We start from the raw sequence: 19,682 nt of genomic DNA, 5'->3' as shown, positions 1-19,682 counted from the left end.
CCTTATTCATCCCTTATTCTCGAGTCACACAGAACATTCCCATGTCCTTTTTGATGTGTAACCTGATGATCTCACCCCACAGATACAGCTGAGCGTCGCTGCCGCCATACAAGTTCTGATATTTGGAGCTGACTTGAAGAGTAGGTACATTCCAGGTTACTTTTGATAACAGTAGACCCTTTCTCTCAGACACGTACTGAATAGCATTTATAGTTACAGGTGCTCCACCACCACATCCTGTCCTGAGGAAGACACCAGAATGAGGAATCATTAACCCTTATCAACCAGGGGTCGAAACGTTGACAACCATATGTTCATCGACATACACCATAGGATTGAAAAAAATGAATTTATGTCACCCTATGTGTAATGTTTTATGAAGGGAACAATAGACCTAAACTAGGCAGTAAAGGTTCCATTGTACTCAATTGAATTGTGTCCACATCACATCACCTTTACCCTGTCCCTCACTGACCCTACCACTCCCAATTCCTTTCAATCCTCTTTCTCCTTTGCACCGAGAGCACTGTATTATACTGTAAATAATGAGATTACATTGTACATAATGAAATTATGCAAAAATCATAAAAATGTACACAAATATTCTGAATTCCAAGAGCATGTACCGATGACTTGATTGAATGAATTTAATTCACGGTCTTGAAGCAATTAATTTTGATTCACTCCATGGTCTACTGTCTAAAGGAGCGATAACACTATTTCACTATACCGACTATCTTACTATTGTACCTATGATATGACCCAAGTCGGGTACTTTTAAGGGCAAACCCCTCTAAAACTTATCACTCTCAGAGCAAGAGCTGTCTTGCGAGGGTTTCTTTCACAATTATTACTATTTTTATAATTTACTTTACTGGGTTTAACATGAATGAACATGAAATCCTTTCTTACACAGAGGAATACATCAAGAATCTAATAGAGGGAGACTCAGGCACTACTTTCCTCAGTTCTAATCCTTCGAATATTGATTATTCATTGAATGAGAAAATTTATAAGTTGGAAAGACTTGAGAAAAAACTGGTGCATACAAGATTACATGGCCATCTACTTACTAAATACCTTCAAGCAAACATAATTCCATCTGGGCTCCAAGTACGTTACAAACCGGTGATCTTTGTGGACAATCCAAAATTTAAAGAGGGCTTTAGTTTTGTCGCAAATAATTGCTCACGCCACTGAATGGTACTAGGGGTCGAAACACCTTGGGAACAAGTAGAACAGCTCTCCAAGGAGATCGAAGTACTCAAACAGGAGATATCCAGCCACAGTGCTTTTACCAGTGCCAGAGAAACTTTAGAAAGACTTAATAAGACCCTGAAGGACTTCGACACTGAAGCACAAGCCAAAAAATTGGACAAACTAGCGAAAGACATACAATACCACGATAAAAAAAGAACGTACCCATACCTACAAGAAGATTACTTCAAGCAAGATAAAAAGGACGTTTCTTTTACAGAGGAAGGGGTGGTTACCGAGGCAATAGGAGGTTCACCAATTTCTCGGACTATTCGTATAGCTCTGGAAGTGACAACCGACCATCAGGACCAACCAATAGTAACCAGTATCAGGACCAATGTTACCAACCACAACAGAATTGGCAGATGGGTCACCAACAGCCTTTTTTAGAGGACAGAACATGGAGACCACCCAGAGGCAGAGGCGATCCTTGGAACAGAAGACCCAGAAGAGGCCAGAACCAACAGAACTGGGACGGGGGAAGGCAACAGGGACAGATGCCCAAACAAATAAGATTCCAGCCCGAGATTCATGGAGAAATCAGAACCAAGAGAAAAACCTACAGATGGTAATCCATAAGAATCAAATTATCAACCTTTCCAGACATGAACTTTCAATGGAAGAGACAAATGTTTTAAGCAAAGGTTTGTCATTCGTGCCGACATCACATGCCAACAAGTTCAATATTAAGACAGAACTGTTCAGATTTTTCCGCAAAATAAGGCTGAGACATTTCTTCAAGCACTCCCTCCCCACTGTCCTATCATCTTTCACTGGACTACTGCCTGCCTCGACCTTTACTCCTCCGACACACTCTGTCCCCCACAGGATTTTATCTTACGAAAGTATGGTACTCAGAGATGTGATGGAAATCTGTACAACAAGACCATATGTGAATCATAACATCTCGATAGGCGAGAGAGAAGCCCTCAACTCTTTAAGGAACAACAAATCTATTGTGATAAAACCAGCAGACAAGGGGGGAGCAATTGTCTTACAGGATGTACAAGACTACAAAGATGAAATCTACTTACAACTGAGGGATGGTGTCAGCTACACAGCAATCCCGAGCGACCCTACCAAGGAGATCAGGATTAAGTTTCAGGAGATCACAAGAAGAGGCAAAGAGGCGGGTTTTCCTAACACCAAGGAGTATGAATATCTCAATGTGAACCAACCAAGAGTGCCAACAATCTACACCTTACCCAAAGTGCACAAAAAACCACAGAAACCCCCGGGACGCCCCATAATATCGGGATGCGGCACCCTCTTGGAACCCATATGTAAATATGTGGACATTTGTCTGAAACCTCTGGCAGAAACTACAGCAACGTATGTGAGAGATACTATGCAAGTGATCAACCTGATGGACCGGATGGCCTTCGATAAAGACAAACAAATACTGGTTACAATGTATATTGTCTCGCTTTATACGAGCATCCCCCAAGTACCAGCACTTGAATCAATAGCCAGAGCACTACAGAGACGACCACAACCTGCGGCGGTCCCAACTGACTTCATAATAGAACTTCTAGAAGTGGCGATGACAAAAAACTTTTTCATTTTCCAAAATGAGTATTTTATTCAAAATAAGGGAGTAGCCATGCGAGCTGCCTTCGCTCCGGAACTGGCCATCCTCTATATGGACGACTATGAACAGAATTGCATTTTGTCGCCAGCAAACCCACACAGGAATAGCATCAGCGAATGGCAACGATACATTGATGATGTGGTCATGCTGTGGACAGGAAATGATGAAGATCTTGCATTTTAACTAGCTTGTCTCAACACACAATCTACCGACAGCAAATTTACAATGCATTGGAGCAGAGATAGTATTGACTTCCTTGATTTAAGCATAAAATCTGCCGATGGGCACCTATACACCACCCTGTACAGGAAGCCAATGGAAAGGAACACGCTACTCAGATATAATAGCCACCACACGAGAAGCCTCCGCGACAACTTACCATTTGGACAATTTCTCCGCCTCCGGAGAAATTGCTCTTTGATAGAAGATTTTTTCCGCATCGGGAATTGAACCCTGGTCCCAGGCCGTTCTCTGCTTACGGGTCTGCCGCCTCTAACCAGTGAGCCACACCACTCCACAAAGAGTAGAGTTGCACTCCTTCGTGCAAGCGTCAGGCTTTAAAATCAACGTTGACAAGTCGGTGGCTCTGAACGTGTCCCTACCCGCTGACGTTCTGGCGGACGCCAAATCCGAATTCGACCTGCAGTGGTCAGCGTCCACGGTTTCATACCTGGGGGTCCTCTTGGCGCCTACGGTGCCGGGAACAGCTGACGCTAATTATGCCAAACTGGGCATGCAAATCAATGAGACGCTGAGAAAGTGGAACCGCCTCACTCTATCCTGGCTCGGGCGAGTGGCGGCAATTAAGATGGCGCTTTTGCCGCAGATTCTCTACATCTTTCAAACACTCCCGCTACGCCCTCCAACGGGTTGGCTTCAGAAGACCCAGGCAGACCTGACACGCTATGTCTGGAATGGGCGCCGTCCCCGCTTCAAGCAGCGCATAGTGTCTCTTCCACCGGCGCACGGGGGCGTGGGTCTACCGGACCTCACCTTGTACTTCCAAGCGGCACAGCTACGCACTCTGGTTGAGTGGTACCAACTTGAATCCAGCAAGCACTGGCTCTTTCAAGACCAGGCGGTGGCCGGCCACCCCCTCCAGGGTGTACCCTTCCTGCCGAGGTGTCACAGACCCCCGAATCTTTACGCGTCGTATATCACAAGTACGGTGATGAAAATCCCGGAATCAGGTGGCGGTGCGGAGTGAACTCACATCATTCCCTTCCCCGCTGACGCCCATTTTTGGGAACCCCGATTTTACACCCGGCCTGGATCCGCAGGCATTCAAAACGTGGCGGGCCACCCCCTACAGGGAGGTGGGGCATATTTTTAACCTGGAGGGAGTCCTTTCTTTTCAGAAAGTGAGAGAGGATTACGGGATACAGGAGGCGGATCGGCTCCCCTACCTGCAGGTCAGGCATTGGGTCCTGCACCCGTCCGTTCGCCCGGGCGCGCAACGATTCCCCACGCCTTATGAAAAATGGCTTCTCACCCGCACGTCAGAGAAGAAACTGCTTTCCGACCTGTACCAACACCTACTCCTTACACACATACACACCTATCACCCAGGGAAGGCGAGATGGGAGGAGGACCTTGGGAGGCAACTCACACGGAAGGAATGGGAGGGAATCATTCATAGAGCCAGACACTCGGCTTACCATACTGGCCTCACGGAGACCCTTACGAAAGTAGCCATGTATTGGTACCACACCCCGGCACGCATACATAGATGGGACCCCAAGACAAGCGATCGCTGCTGGAGGGGGTGTGGGGAAAGATGCACACTTGAACACCTACTCTGGAGCTGTGAGAAGCTGCAACAATGCTGGTCCACCATCCTAGATCTCATAGATGCACACTTAGACACTCAACTCCCCCGATTCCCTGCTTATGTGCTATTGGGTCTGCCGAACACACTGATGTATCCCCTGAAATCCATGAGAGGAAGGTTGATTGCTATAGCGCTGGGTGCCGCGATACAAAATATAGTGGCACGCTGGAGAGACCCACAACCCCCCATGCACCTTGGCTGGCTCCATAGGCTCTGGATGGTATTGGGGATGGAGAAGCTGTCCCTGACTGCAGCGGGGCGGGGTGAGGAGTTCGCAGAAATCTGGCGACCGTTTCTGGCGCTGCTCACTGGGGAATTTAGGGAATTGAGCTGCCCTTGCTACCTACGTCTACTGCATTTGGCAGATACTCCTATCCCGGAACCTCGGGCCAAGACTCGGAGGCACGCACTTCAAGGCGGAAGGGCGCGGGTGCCACCTCACTAGACTAGCTGTAATGGAAGGGGTCAGGCCAGCATACTTTAGCGGACAAGAAGGGGGGTGGGGCACAAGATGGGGGGGTTGTTGGGGCTTGTTGGGGGTTTTACCGTTTTGCACAGATTGCTACAGCTTCCGACTCATGCTCCATTAGTTTGACGCGGCCGGCCCGGCAGGGTTGTAGGTGGCTTGCTGTGTTAATTTATACCAAACAATACTGCTGCCAGTCAAGAATTTCTTTACAACTGTGAATGTATGACCGGTGCCTTTACATGCATGGGTTGGAGTTTTTTGTTGCTCTGAATAAAAACATTTAATACTAAAACAACCATCTTGTGGCATCAGCAGCCGGTTTAATAACCAGAGCCGGGTTGAGTGTACTCCATTTCCCGCGACCAAAGGGCCGCTACAGGTTGATTCCAATCCCGGAGTCAGTCATCCACCATCGTTCTGTAAGCCGGTTTATTGATCTGAGTCGCTCCCTCTCTTCGCCGCACGTTTATGTTCAGACTTATGTGCGGCTAATCTTTAATCTATAATGCCGGAATGGATTTTGTCATAGACCAGGCCGCCTTATGCACCTCTTAAAACACACGAGGCTATCTGTTGACTGGACTCCTACGCTATTGACGGCTAACCAGTGGAACTACTTTCCACTATTTCAAGCACAGACCAACCTATCTAAATGAATTCTTGATACCCCTACAGTAGCAACTGTTTTAACTTGTCCTGTACTCAAAATACGCACCTTTTTAACATTTTAACATCGGATAGTTTCTCTGTAGGATGCGGGTGTTGACTGATTAGTGACACACTCCCCCCCCTTAGATCTGCATAATTCAATTGACTTTGGGACATAATAGACACACTCCCCCTTTAAATCTGCATAATTGGATTGACTTTGGGACATAATAGACTGATGCAGACTGGGTAGCTGCATAATCTAAATAACCACATTGATATCGATACACAGGAAGTATCCCTGGGAGAGTATCCGGCGTACACCTGAGTATTTCTCCCTTATTCATCCCTTATTCTCGAGTCACACAGAACATTCCCATGTCCTTTTTGATGTGTAACCTGATGATCTCACCCCACAGATACAGCTGAGCGTCGCTGCCGCCATACAAGTTCTGATATTTGGAGCTGACTTGAAGAGTAGGTACATTCCAGGTTACTTTTGATAACAGTAGACCCTTTCTCTCAGACACGTACTGAATAGCATTTATAGTTACAGGTGCTCCACCACCACATCCTGTCCTGAGGAAGACACCAGAATGAGGAATCATTAACCCTTATCAACCAGGGGTCGAAACGTTGACAACCATATGTTCATCGACATACACCATAGGATTGAAAAAAATGAATTTATGTCACCCTATGTGTAATGTTTTATGAAGGGAACAATAGACCTAAACTAGGCAGTAAAGGTTCCATTGTACTCAATTGAATTGTGTCCACATCACATCACCTTTACCCTGTCCCTCACTGACCCTACCACTCCCAATTCCTTTCAATCCTCTTTCTCCTTTGCACCGAGAGCACTGTATTATACTGTAAATAATGAGATTACATTGTACATAATGAAATTATGCAAAAATCATAAAAATGTACACAAATATTCTGAATTCCAAGAGCATGTACCGATGACTTGATTGAATGAATTTAATTCACGGTCTTGAAGCAATTAATTTTGATTCACTCCATGGTCTACTGTCTAAAGGAGCGATAACACTATTTCACTATACCGACTATCTTACTATTGTACCTATGATATGACCCAAGTCGGGTACTTTTAAGGGCAAACCCCTCTAAAACTTATCACTCTCAGAGCAAGAGCTGTCTTGCGAGGGTTTCTTTCACAATTATTACTATTTTTATAATTTACTTTACTGGGTTTAACATGAATGAACATGAAATCCTTTCTTACACAGAGGAATACATCAAGAATCTAATAGAGGGAGACTCAGGCACTACTTTCCTCAGTTCTAATCCTTCGAATATTGATTATTCATTGAATGAGAAAATTTATAAGTTGGAAAGACTTGAGAAAAAACTGGTGCATACAAGATTACATGGCCATCTACTTACTAAATACCTTCAAGCAAACATAATTCCATCTGGGCTCCAAGTACGTTACAAACCGGTGATCTTTGTGGACAATCCAAAATTTAAAGAGGGCTTTAGTTTTGTCGCAAATAATTGCTCACGCCACTGAATGGTACTAGGGGTCGAAACACCTTGGGAACAAGTAGAACAGCTCTCCAAGGAGATCGAAGTACTCAAACAGGAGATATCCAGCCACAGTGCTTTTACCAGTGCCAGAGAAACTTTAGAAAGACTTAATAAGACCCTGAAGGACTTCGACACTGAAGCACAAGCCAAAAAATTGGACAAACTAGCGAAAGACATACAATACCACGATAAAAAAAGAACGTACCCATACCTACAAGAAGATTACTTCAAGCAAGATAAAAAGGACGTTTCTTTTACAGAGGAAGGGGTGGTTACCGAGGCAATAGGAGGTTCACCAATTTCTCGGACTATTCGTATAGCTCTGGAAGTGACAACCGACCATCAGGACCAACCAATAGTAACCAGTATCAGGACCAATGTTACCAACCACAACAGAATTGGCAGATGGGTCACCAACAGCCTTTTTTAGAGGACAGAACATGGAGACCACCCAGAGGCAGAGGCGATCCTTGGAACAGAAGACCCAGAAGAGGCCAGAACCAACAGAACTGGGACGGGGGAAGGCAACAGGGACAGATGCCCAAACAAATAAGATTCCAGCCCGAGATTCATGGAGAAATCAGAACCAAGAGAAAAACCTACAGATGGTAATCCATAAGAATCAAATTATCAACCTTTCCAGACATGAACTTTCAATGGAAGAGACAAATGTTTTAAGCAAAGGTTTGTCATTCGTGCCGACATCACATGCCAACAAGTTCAATATTAAGACAGAACTGTTCAGATTTTTCCGCAAAATAAGGCTGAGACATTTCTTCAAGCACTCCCTCCCCACTGTCCTATCATCTTTCACTGGACTACTGCCTGCCTCGACCTTTACTCCTCCGACACACTCTGTCCCCCACAGGATTTTATCTTACGAAAGTATGGTACTCAGAGATGTGATGGAAATCTGTACAACAAGACCATATGTGAATCATAACATCTCGATAGGCGAGAGAGAAGCCCTCAACTCTTTAAGGAACAACAAATCTATTGTGATAAAACCAGCAGACAAGGGGGGAGCAATTGTCTTACAGGATGTACAAGACTACAAAGATGAAATCTACTTACAACTGAGGGATGGTGTCAGCTACACAGCAATCCCGAGCGACCCTACCAAGGAGATCAGGATTAAGTTTCAGGAGATCACAAGAAGAGGCAAAGAGGCGGGTTTTCCTAACACCAAGGAGTATGAATATCTCAATGTGAACCAACCAAGAGTGCCAACAATCTACACCTTACCCAAAGTGCACAAAAAACCACAGAAACCCCCGGGACGCCCCATAATATCGGGATGCGGCACCCTCTTGGAACCCATATGTAAATATGTGGACATTTGTCTGAAACCTCTGGCAGAAACTACAGCAACGTATGTGAGAGATACTATGCAAGTGATCAACCTGATGGACCGGATGGCCTTCGATAAAGACAAACAAATACTGGTTACAATGTATATTGTCTCGCTTTATACGAGCATCCCCCAAGTACCAGCACTTGAATCAATAGCCAGAGCACTACAGAGACGACCACAACCTGCGGCGGTCCCAACTGACTTCATAATAGAACTTCTAGAAGTGGCGATGACAAAAAACTTTTTCATTTTCCAAAATGAGTATTTTATTCAAAATAAGGGAGTAGCCATGCGAGCTGCCTTCGCTCCGGAACTGGCCATCCTCTATATGGACGACTATGAACAGAATTGCATTTTGTCGCCAGCAAACCCACACAGGAATAGCATCAGCGAATGGCAACGATACATTGATGATGTGGTCATGCTGTGGACAGGAAATGATGAAGATCTTGCATTTTAACTAGCTTGTCTCAACACACAATCTACCGACAGCAAATTTACAATGCATTGGAGCAGAGATAGTATTGACTTCCTTGATTTAAGCATAAAATCTGCCGATGGGCACCTATACACCACCCTGTACAGGAAGCCAATGGAAAGGAACACGCTACTCAGATATAATAGCCACCACACGAGAAGCCTCCGCGACAACTTACCATTTGGACAATTTCTCCGCCTCCGGAGAAATTGCTCTTTGATAGAAGATTTTTTCAAAGAATCAGATGAACTCATTTCTCGCCTCCTGGAAAGAGGATATCCTAAGAGATTGGTAAAATGAGCCAGAAAGAGGGCCTGGTATAATAACAGAGAGCATTTGTTGACACCTAAAGAACGTACATCCAAACAAGACTGAATCATATGTGTAACAACACACTGCACGAGAAGCAACGATATAAAAAAGATGATCAATAAGTATTGGGACCTTGTGGCTGACATCATTGATATTAAAGAACGTCCAATGCACGCATTCAAAAAAGCCAAAAACATTAGGGACCAAGTTGTTCGTCCCTTTTGGATAAACCCCCACCGCCAACAATACAGACATTATGGAACCTACCTGAGATAGTAGGACACTGCAAATGTACCAGATATAAAGCTTGTGCCATATCTCTAGAAACGAAAACTTGGACATACAGAAATAATACGATTGAATTGAAATCACACACGAATTGTAACAACAGTGAGGTGATATATGCCATTATCTGCCCATGCAACCTTGCCTACATAGGCCAGACCAAACATAAAATAAAGAACCGTATTCTACAACATTGCAGCCGCATCAGGTGCCAAACAGTAGGAGCACCATTGGTCGAACATTTTCGCACGAAAGAGCATAGTCCAGAATCGATGAAATGGCTGGTACTGGAAAGAATAACCCTTGGCCAAGAGGCGGCGACCTCAGTCCCATCATGAACATAAGGGAGTGTAAATGGATGCACCAATTGGACACAGTGGAGAACGGCCTTAATGAGTTGGATTCTACTTATGCACAAATGGCTGGTCTTGAACCTGAATAGGGGGATCTAGGCCTCTAGCACATGATGTACAACACGCATCCCCTTTTTGTGCAATACATATAACATAGGCAACGTCATACCAGCCCAGATGTACATCCTATCCCCTTATAATGCAGAGAATGAAATAACTTTTTGCAGGCAGAATATTTGTAAATATTGTGAAGTTTTATCTTGCTGTCATGATGAACACTGTACTGATAGATCACTTATGACCACTCTTGTTAAATAGTTCTAATTAGGCCTTTGTTCTTTTTGGTGTATATAATGAGATTCAATATATTAAGATGATGTAAACTACTTAACGATGCCATTTGCAAGTTCCAATTGTATGTTTTACCACAAGCGCATATGATTGTTTTCTCTAAAACATGCCTAATATGTCTACTGTGTTTCACGATGCATATAATGGAACCATTTTGATCTAAAAAACTCTTAATATGTCGACTGTGTTTCACGATGTACATAATGGAACCATATTGATAGTTACAACAGAATCGCAAGACCTATCTAATGACGATTATTGGTGATCTCCAAACCTTTTGGCTTTACCATGATAAATGACACAATAACAATATTTAATGTACACCACAAACGTTTGGAACTGTTGTTCAATCACATCTCAATAGTTGTGAGTATTTAACAGGTAATGGCTGCCATTATTAGCCATCTAAAGATCATGCACATTTTCTTGGCACTGAGCCATCCGGGCCATGCACCCATTGGCTAACCAACAACCGAGCCTCCGTCAGCATCCAGCGGCAGCACCGCGTGTTAAGGCCAAGCCCCCTGCCGCCCGCGAGGCAGATAGGACTGGCTTTGACAGCGTCTCTGCTTGCCAGTAAAGTTACCGCAGGAGACAAGGTAAGATCAGAGAATCCCTTTTGTCTTAAGCTAGTGAATGCTTGCGTTAGGTATACCCTATACCACACAATAGCTTACGGTAATTTCAGGCTGAGGATGCTGCCATAAGCAACTATACGGCCAACACAGGCTTGTTTCAGACCCTTAAAACAACCATCTTGTGGCATCAGCAGCCGGTTTAAGGACCGGAGCAGGGTTGAGTGTACTCAATTTTCCGTGACCGAAGAGCCGCTACAGGTTGATTCCAATCCCGGAGTCAGCCATCCACCATCATTCTGTAAGCCGGTTTATTGATCGGAGTCGCTCCCTCTCGACGGCGCACTTTTATGTTCAGACTTCTGTGCGTCAAATCTTTAATCAATAATGCCGGAATGGATTTAGTCCTAGACCGGGCTGCCTTATGCACCTCTTAAATCACACGAGCCTATCTATTGACTGGACTCCTACGCTTTTGACGGCTAACCAGTGGAACTACTTTCCACTATTTCAAGCACCGACCAACCTATCTAAATGAATGAACTGTTTTAACTTGTCCTGTACTCAAAATACGCACCTTTTTAACATTTAAACATCCGATTGTTTCTCTGTAGGATGCGGTGTCGACTGATTAGCGACACACCCCCCCCTTAAATCTGCATAATTGGATTGACTTTGGGACATAATAGACACACTCCCCCCCTTAAATCTGCATAATTGGATTGACTTTGGGACATAATAGACTGATGCAGACTGGGTAGCTGCATAATCTAAATAACCACATTGATATCAATACACAGGAAGTATCCCTGGGAGAGTATCCGGCGTACACCTGAGTAAGTCTCCCTTATTCATCCCTTGGTATCGAGTCACACAGAACATTCCCATGTCCTTTTTGATGTGTAACCTGATGATCTCACCCCACAGATACGGCTGAGCATCGCTGCCGCCATACAAGTTCTGATATTTGGAGCCGACTTGAAGAGTAGGTACATTCCAGGTTACTTTTGATAACAGTAGACCCCTTTCTCTCAGACACGTACTGAATAGCATTCATAGTTACAGGTGCTCCCCCACCACATCCTGTCCTGAGGAAGACACCAGAATGAGGAATCATTAACCCTTATCAACCAGGGGTCGAAACGTTGACAACCATATGTTCGACATACACCATAGGATTGAAAAACACGAATGTATGTCACCCTATGTGTAATGTTTTATGAAGGGAACAATAGACCTAAACTAGGCAGTAAAGGTTCCATTGTACTCAATTGAATTGTGTCCACATCACATCACCTTTACCCTGTCCCTCACTGACCCTACCACTCCCAATTCCTTTCACTCCTCTTTCTCCTTTGCACTGAGTGCACTGTATTATACTGTAAATAATGAGATTACATTGTACATAATAAAATTATGCAGAAATCATAAAAATGTACATGAATATTCTGAATTATAAGAGCATGTACCGATGACTTGATTGAATTCATTAAATTCACGGCCTTGAAGCAATTCATTTTGATTCACTTCATGGTCTGCTGTCTAAAAGAGCGATAACACTATTTCACTATACCGACTATCTTACTATTGTACCTATGATATGACCCAAGTCGGGTAGTTTTAAGGACCAACCCTGTTAAAACTTATCATACTCAGAGACTTAGGCATCTACTCACAGGCCCACTGAGAGACTCGCAAAGCCACTCATAGACCCACTAATATACTCATTTACCCACTCCTAAACTAACTTACTCGTCATGACGGCACTCGCAAACCCACTCAGATTCTATCAAACCCACTCACAGACCCATTCAGATGCTCACTCAGATACTCATGGGCCCACACAGACACCTACTCAGACACTCACGCACCCACTCTTAGGCCCACTCAGATACTCACACACTCACTCACAAACCCACTGAGACTCTCTTACACTTACTCACACACTGACCCTCTCTCTAAGGTTACAGGTTTTAGTTAGGAATGAAAATTCAAAAAACCTTACGAATTCACTTAAAAAACAAAACATTACAGGGGCGTGATAGTTAGGAAATAATTTTAAAAATATAGAAAGTCACTACAAAAACCAAAGGTTACAAGGATGTTATAGTTAGCAAGCAACATAAAAAACCTTAGAAAGTCACTGAAAATAACAAAGGTTGCAGGAACATTTTATTTAGGAAATAGAATTAAAAAAACAGAAATTCACTTACAAAACCAAAGGTTATATGACATTATAGTTAGGCTCACATTTCACTCATATAAAACTTGTGAAATTCACCAGTCTGGTAGTGGGTGTGTGAGGGGGTATATGAGAGGTAGTATAAGGATGTGAGTGGGTGTGTGAATGGTTATGTGGATGATGTAATAGGTGGTGTCATTTAAGATGTCATGAGTGTTGTCACTGGCCATGTCATGAGTGATGTTATATGTATGGTCATAAGCAGTGCATTGCGGGGGCAAAAGCTATAGTTTGCACAGGTAACTATAACTGGGGAATTGCAATGGTTTGTATGAGTGTAACCTGAGCCCAATGGAGCTTCCGGATGCAAAACGGGTTGTGGGATGAAGTCCCCTTGACTGCTGAGGGTCCTTGGGGGCCATCAGCCCCTCCTGTTACCTCTAGTAAGTCCCACAAAGTGGGATTGCTGAAAGCTCATCCGAAGCCCCGCCACCTTTCTCTACCACTCTGTATACACACCTCTTGGTGCACTACAGGTTGGGGATGAAGTCTCCTTTGATGCTGAGGGTCCTTGGGAACCAAGAACCTCTTCTGTTACCTCCAGTAAGTTCCACACAGCAGGATTGCTGAGAGTTCATCGGCCGTCCGTCCCCCTTTCTCCACTAGTTAGGAAATAGAATTTTTTTTAACTTAGAATTTCACTGAAAAAAAACAAAGGTTACAGGGATGTTATAGTTTGGAATTAACATAACAAACCATAGAAATTCACTAAAAAAAAGGCTACATGGGTATTATAGTTAAAAATAGAATTTAAAAAACTTAAACATTCCCTGAAAAAAACAAAGGCTATAGGGAAGTTATAGTTAGGCAATAGAATTTTCAAAATCTTGGAAATTCACTGAAAAAACAAAGGTTAAATGGACGTTATAGTTATGAAATAGAATTTTAAAAACTTACAAATTCATTGAGGAAACCAAAGGTTACAGGGGATGTTATTGCTAGGCACATTTTTTACTGGTGCAAAAACAGAAAAATTCAGCAGCTATAGTTAGCTAAGCTAACTATAACTTACACCCCCGCTATGCACTTCATATAACCTCACATATTACAGCACTCACTAGATCACTCATGCCATCTGAAATTAAATTGCTGATGATGTCACTGATGAAATCATCCACAGAACCAGTCACAGACCCTGTAATACCCGACATACGACATCTCATTCACACTCTTCTACATAACTACTGACATTTCCATTCGGAGACCCATACAAACAGTGATACACCTTCTCATAGATCCAAAGAGCCACTGACATATCAGCTCATCCCTACAGCCACTAACACAACCACTAACTCACATATACAGCTACTCTTGCACCTACTCACCGACCAATACAGCCACTCACACATCCTCTTATGCAGACATGCAGATACTTACACACCCACTCATACACCCATAAAGCCATTCTCATACTGTATCAGTCAGCCATATAGATATTCACATACCTACTCACTCACCCATACAGTCACTAATGCATCCACTCACTTACCTATAGATCTACTAATGCATATACTCACTCTCTTATACAGTCACTGAGACAAGCACATACTCTCACATACAATCTCTCTCACATTCATTTACGCACCAATAGGGTCTCATACACCCATTCACTCTCCCATACAGGCATTCACACACCCACTTATCCTCCCATAGAGCCACTTACACACCCATTCATGCACCCATTCAGTCACTCATGTACCCTGTTACTGACCCATACATGAGTGATGTACTATGCAAGGTCATAAGCAATGCCTTGAGGGGGTGTAAGTTATAGTTAGCACAGCTAATATTGCTTTTAATGAAGTTTTAAAAGAATAAATTGCAAACGTGGTTGTTTTTTCTTTAAAAGTGATATTTTCAGAAGGATGATTATGTTTTTAAGGGGAAGTGGTTCATGAAACAATTTGGGTAAAATCAACTGGCACAAAAGAGGAAGAAAATGGTGGTCATGGAGCTTATATAGATTGTCGGTTTCTATATTAGATTGTGTGTTCATGTTGTGTTCTATTCTTGGATCTTTCAAGTGTTTGCAGCTCAGATGTAGTGGATAAAGGTTCACCAAATGCTGTCCTCCTAGTCTTTAATGAAATTGCGATTCCTAATGCAGTAAACCTTTGAGAATCGACGTTCTGTGTTTATTGAGACTTCGAGTTGCACTACTGAATATGCTTTACACTGTTGAACAATATTTTTTTTAACATGTCACCACAAAACTTGTTAAGGATTGCTTATTTCATATGAGGCTGTTATTTAGTTTTTAAATAATCATTACTTTTTCTCAGATATCTGTTCTTTTCTCTGATTTGTCCAGGACAGAGTTTACTGGAAGCATTTGAAGGACCTTTCCTACAAAGATCCGTGGCAGAATGCTGGCTTCCTTCACTGTCCACAGGTAGGGCTGGATTTCACAGGAGCTCTTGTCTTGACAGTTGCATCTTGCCTAGCAAGGGTGTGTCTGCCAAGGCGTGGTATTTTTCGGCCAGCAGTCCAAAATGTCACCTGAGATTTCTAACTTTTGCATGACCATTTCCAGAAGATTCCACATTTACAAGGCTGTTTTTCAGTAAACAGAAAGGCCTGCACAATGTGGCTGACATATTTTGCTATTCATTTATTTTTCACTAATTGCAGGGTATACCTTGTGCTCACCTGGTGGCTAGCTCTTGTTCAGCCTCCTGTAGAACTTCATTGTTTTGATCCATAAATCTATTCCTCCATAACATCATCTTCATAGTATAGTTTCGGTTCCCTCTGGGACTATTAAGGCTCTAACATAGGTTTTACCAAACTTATCACACGGTTGTGACAGTCAAACTGGTTCGTTCACAAAGCAGCTTCAGAACTGCTTTTCAAGGCCTTGTGCTGTTGCATCTGGATGGTGGTAATATCCTTCTCTGTATCCTCCCACAATACACACTGGCAGCACGTCTTATCCAGGACCTGAAGATATAAGATCACATCACCTCCATCCTGATGGAACGCAACCAGCTGCATCATTTAGAAAGCCATCACAACCAGTACCATGGCCTATTTTGCAAACAAGCTATCGATCTCCAGTGGCTCTAGGCACACTCACAGCCAGGACACCATCAGATTGCAGACTAAGGTTAACAAAGAAAAAAGAAGACTACTGGCCTTTTTAGGGCTCGCGCCTGCGTTGTAGTGCGCAGCACTGCTCACGCAGCGAGAGAGCCCTTTTGTAGGGGGTTTAAAACTATCTAGAAATTACACATGCTCGTGCGAGTGCTTTTTCTTTTTTGTTACGAAATTGGCATGTGCGTACTTGTATTTCAGAAAACAGAGCACGCAATAGGCAAAAGGCGGGTTCGTTGCTCCGCCCATGGCCTATTGGTGTCTGTTACCCGTACAGGGTAACATGTGGTTTGCATTATCATGTGAAGACTTGTGCATGATAATACAAAACACATGACTCGTTGCGGCGCATGCACACGTGCCACTCCTGATGTGTCAGAGGTTCAGGAAGTGCTGGTAGAGTATTAAAAGCGGAGGAATAAATGCTTGTTTGTATTGTTATAACTGTGGTGCAAATTCTGTGATGCGAGAGTGGGAAGTAGGAAGGTGGTAGAGAGATGGGAAATGAGGCAGCTATTAGGCGTACAAATAGAGAATGCTTTTGGGAGGGGATTTGTTGCCTTTTGAGCACTGTTGACATGGTTTTGGTCTGAGGCCTGAGCTTTCTATCGTCATTAGCACCTCATCATCATACGTATAGGATATCACTGTTTAAGGTACATTTATCGTTCCAGCTCTTGTTCATCCAGGTCTTGCTCTATCAGAACAGGTTGGCTCAACTCTGGTTCCACTGCTCGATGCATTCTACCTTTTATGGTGACAAGCCTTGCATAGCTGGTACATCCACACTAAATAAAGCTCCGGAAGTGATTCGTACCTTTCACATGTCTCGATCGTTCATGCACTGTTATGGTTGCAGATTTTTTTGTTTGTTTTTGTATGCTGGATCGTGCAGGCCATGCATAGATGCTGTTGAGGTATTATCAGTTTCTATAAAACTAAGGGGCCCATTAGGATGTCGGGCGGATCGCCACCCCCATGCGGGCGGTGGTGATCCGCCCGACATCCTTGCCCTCCCGTCACCTTTTCCCCCCGCCATATCACTATGGATGGGGGACCACGGCAGACAGAAACACCGTCTGCCACTTTTCCGCCCCGGTCGCCTTGCGGCCAGGGTGGAAAAGGGTTTATATAGTGGCAGTGTCCATCAAACACTGCCAGAAATATTACGATGGGCTGTGGGAGATGCCTGCCATGGAAAGGCAGGTGGTCTTTACTTTGGGGGCCTACTGTGGGCCCCCATGGTGAAGGCAAGGTGGGGGGTGAACATGGGGGTACCTGTGGTCCCCCCCTGCATTTGCACACACAGTGCGGCAGGCACCACGCTGTGCCTGCCGCTTTGTGTATGCAAATGCATGCCATGCATTTTTAACAGTGCTTTCAGCACCGCCCGCTGCAATGTTAAAATTGCGGGATGCGCCCGCCACTGTGGTGGGCGCATCCTAATTCCCCCCACTGGACCCCCGCCCTTCTGGTTCTGTGGTTCTAGGGTTACCAGGACATTGCAGTGATCAACATGGGAAGAAGGTTCTTGTTCCTCTTCGGCACTTGATTTGGTATCTGTAAATGAACAATTTCAACCTTTAGTAGCAAATGTTTATTAATACATGAATACAGGTGCTTTTGAGTGGAGACCGGGGCATAAGTGCCCACATGATTTGCATGTCATCCTTAAGGCCACATAAGGCAGATGTGTGGAGTAGACAATTGGGCACCAGGACGTTAACTGTTTTGAAGCTTTGAAGGTGGGTATTTAGAAATACAGGATCACTGACATAATATCGTTGACCACAATATCGAGTTGCCAAAATATCGGTGATATAATATCGACTACCATTATATATCAACATTCAATACTTATTTAGGAACCTACAAAAATATTGACTACTAATTATCGAATATATTAATTATCGACAACAATAATATCGAAAGACAAAATATAGAATAAACAAATATCGTGTATTAAAAAATTAAACAGTACACAACAAAAATATTGAAACTAAATATATAGATAACACTAATATCGAAAATAATGGAATATCGACTCAATAAAAAATAGCTAAAACGTTTTAAATACAATCCAACTATATATTTTAAATATATAATACACTCCACAATACATATATTACAAAGAATAAACATTTTTACAACACATACAAGAAAAATCAAACTTTTTAACATTTATCATCCAAACATTGCAGTGAATTTACAAATAAACAGGATACTTTTAACAAACATGTGCAAATTATTATTACATGCATTTTAAAAATAAGAAAAACAAACCTGGTTTACTGGTTTACTGCAAAAGTATTAAGTAAATAGCATTTCAAGAATACCAAACATAGCAATTAAATTTAAAAACATTCAAAACAACCAATGAAAAGCTCCCATTCTTACATCATCCAATCAAATGAAGTAACTAATCAAATACACACTATAAAAAGATTACTTTGCTACTGCTATTTCCTGCTTCTAACTCTAAAGAAAGAAGGTGACACTCTGACCAACTGTTTCCTGAGAAAACTACTTTTCCAGACAATACTCCTACAGAAAGAATTAAAGTAAGTTAAACTAATTTTTAAATAAAACTAAAGTAGTAGGCTAAAAGGGTAACTATTTCTCAAAACAGTTTAAATAACATTTATTTTTTACCTTTTACATTTCTTCTACAGACATCTCCAAAAGACAGCAATAAAAGTTGAACTAATTATATACTACAAAATCCTTATTGTAAGTATTTTTAAATGCTCTCTAACACACCAGCTGCATTAATTGAACCCAAATTTCTAATACACATTTTATCTTTATTCTATCTTCCTAACAGAATTTTCGAAGACATCCAAAAAATTACTCTAATCAAGCTAAAGACTACACAAAATAAAATTGTAAGTATATTTTGTAAATTATTTAAAAACCCTAAAATGCTAACTACAAGACAACTTCCCCCTAGAAACCTCTCAAAATGTAATAAAATAATAGATTATCTAATTATTTTCAATTTCTACCAACAGAAATATAACAAGGAAATACAGGAAAAAACTTGAAAACACCTTCTCAACATTTCGAATTACAACAAAGAACAAACGTAAGTATAATCATTGAAATATGAATGCATATAAAACATGTATAGCAGCATTTAAACTTAAAATATATTTCTTTCTAACCTTTCCTAGCACTACAAATAGAAACATGACTGAAGGTGCAGAGTGTGTTATGTCGCAGAAAAACAATCTTTTACTATGTTATATGGGGTATGTTTATACCCAAGAAAAACAGTCAGGACGCAAAG

At 42.6% G+C, this 19,682-nt stretch overlaps 1 protein-coding gene across 2 annotated transcripts in view; it reads left to right on the top strand.

Moving 5' to 3' along the window:
- The window catches only part of LOC147712416 (omega-hydroxyceramide transacylase-like), a 565,370-nt gene that overhangs the window by 472,685 nt on the left and 73,003 nt on the right, over positions 1–19,682 (top strand). The window contains exon 7 of one of the 2 annotated variants that reach the window (XM_086923103.1): positions 15,612–15,692. The exons of the other annotated variant lie outside the window; for it this stretch is intronic. Coding sequence (XP_086779229.1) covers positions 15,612–15,692 — 81 coding nt within the window. The remainder of the gene's footprint in view (positions 1–15,611; positions 15,693–19,682) is intronic. 2 annotated transcript variants of the gene reach the window in all.

Source organism: Lissotriton vulgaris, chromosome 5, assembly GCF_964263255.1.
Source record: "Lissotriton vulgaris chromosome 5, aLisVul1.2, whole genome shotgun sequence".
Lineage (NCBI taxonomy): Eukaryota > Metazoa > Chordata > Amphibia > Caudata > Salamandridae > Lissotriton > Lissotriton vulgaris.
Note: the sequence above shows the minus strand (reverse complement) of the source record. Positions and strands in the feature narration are given on the sequence as shown.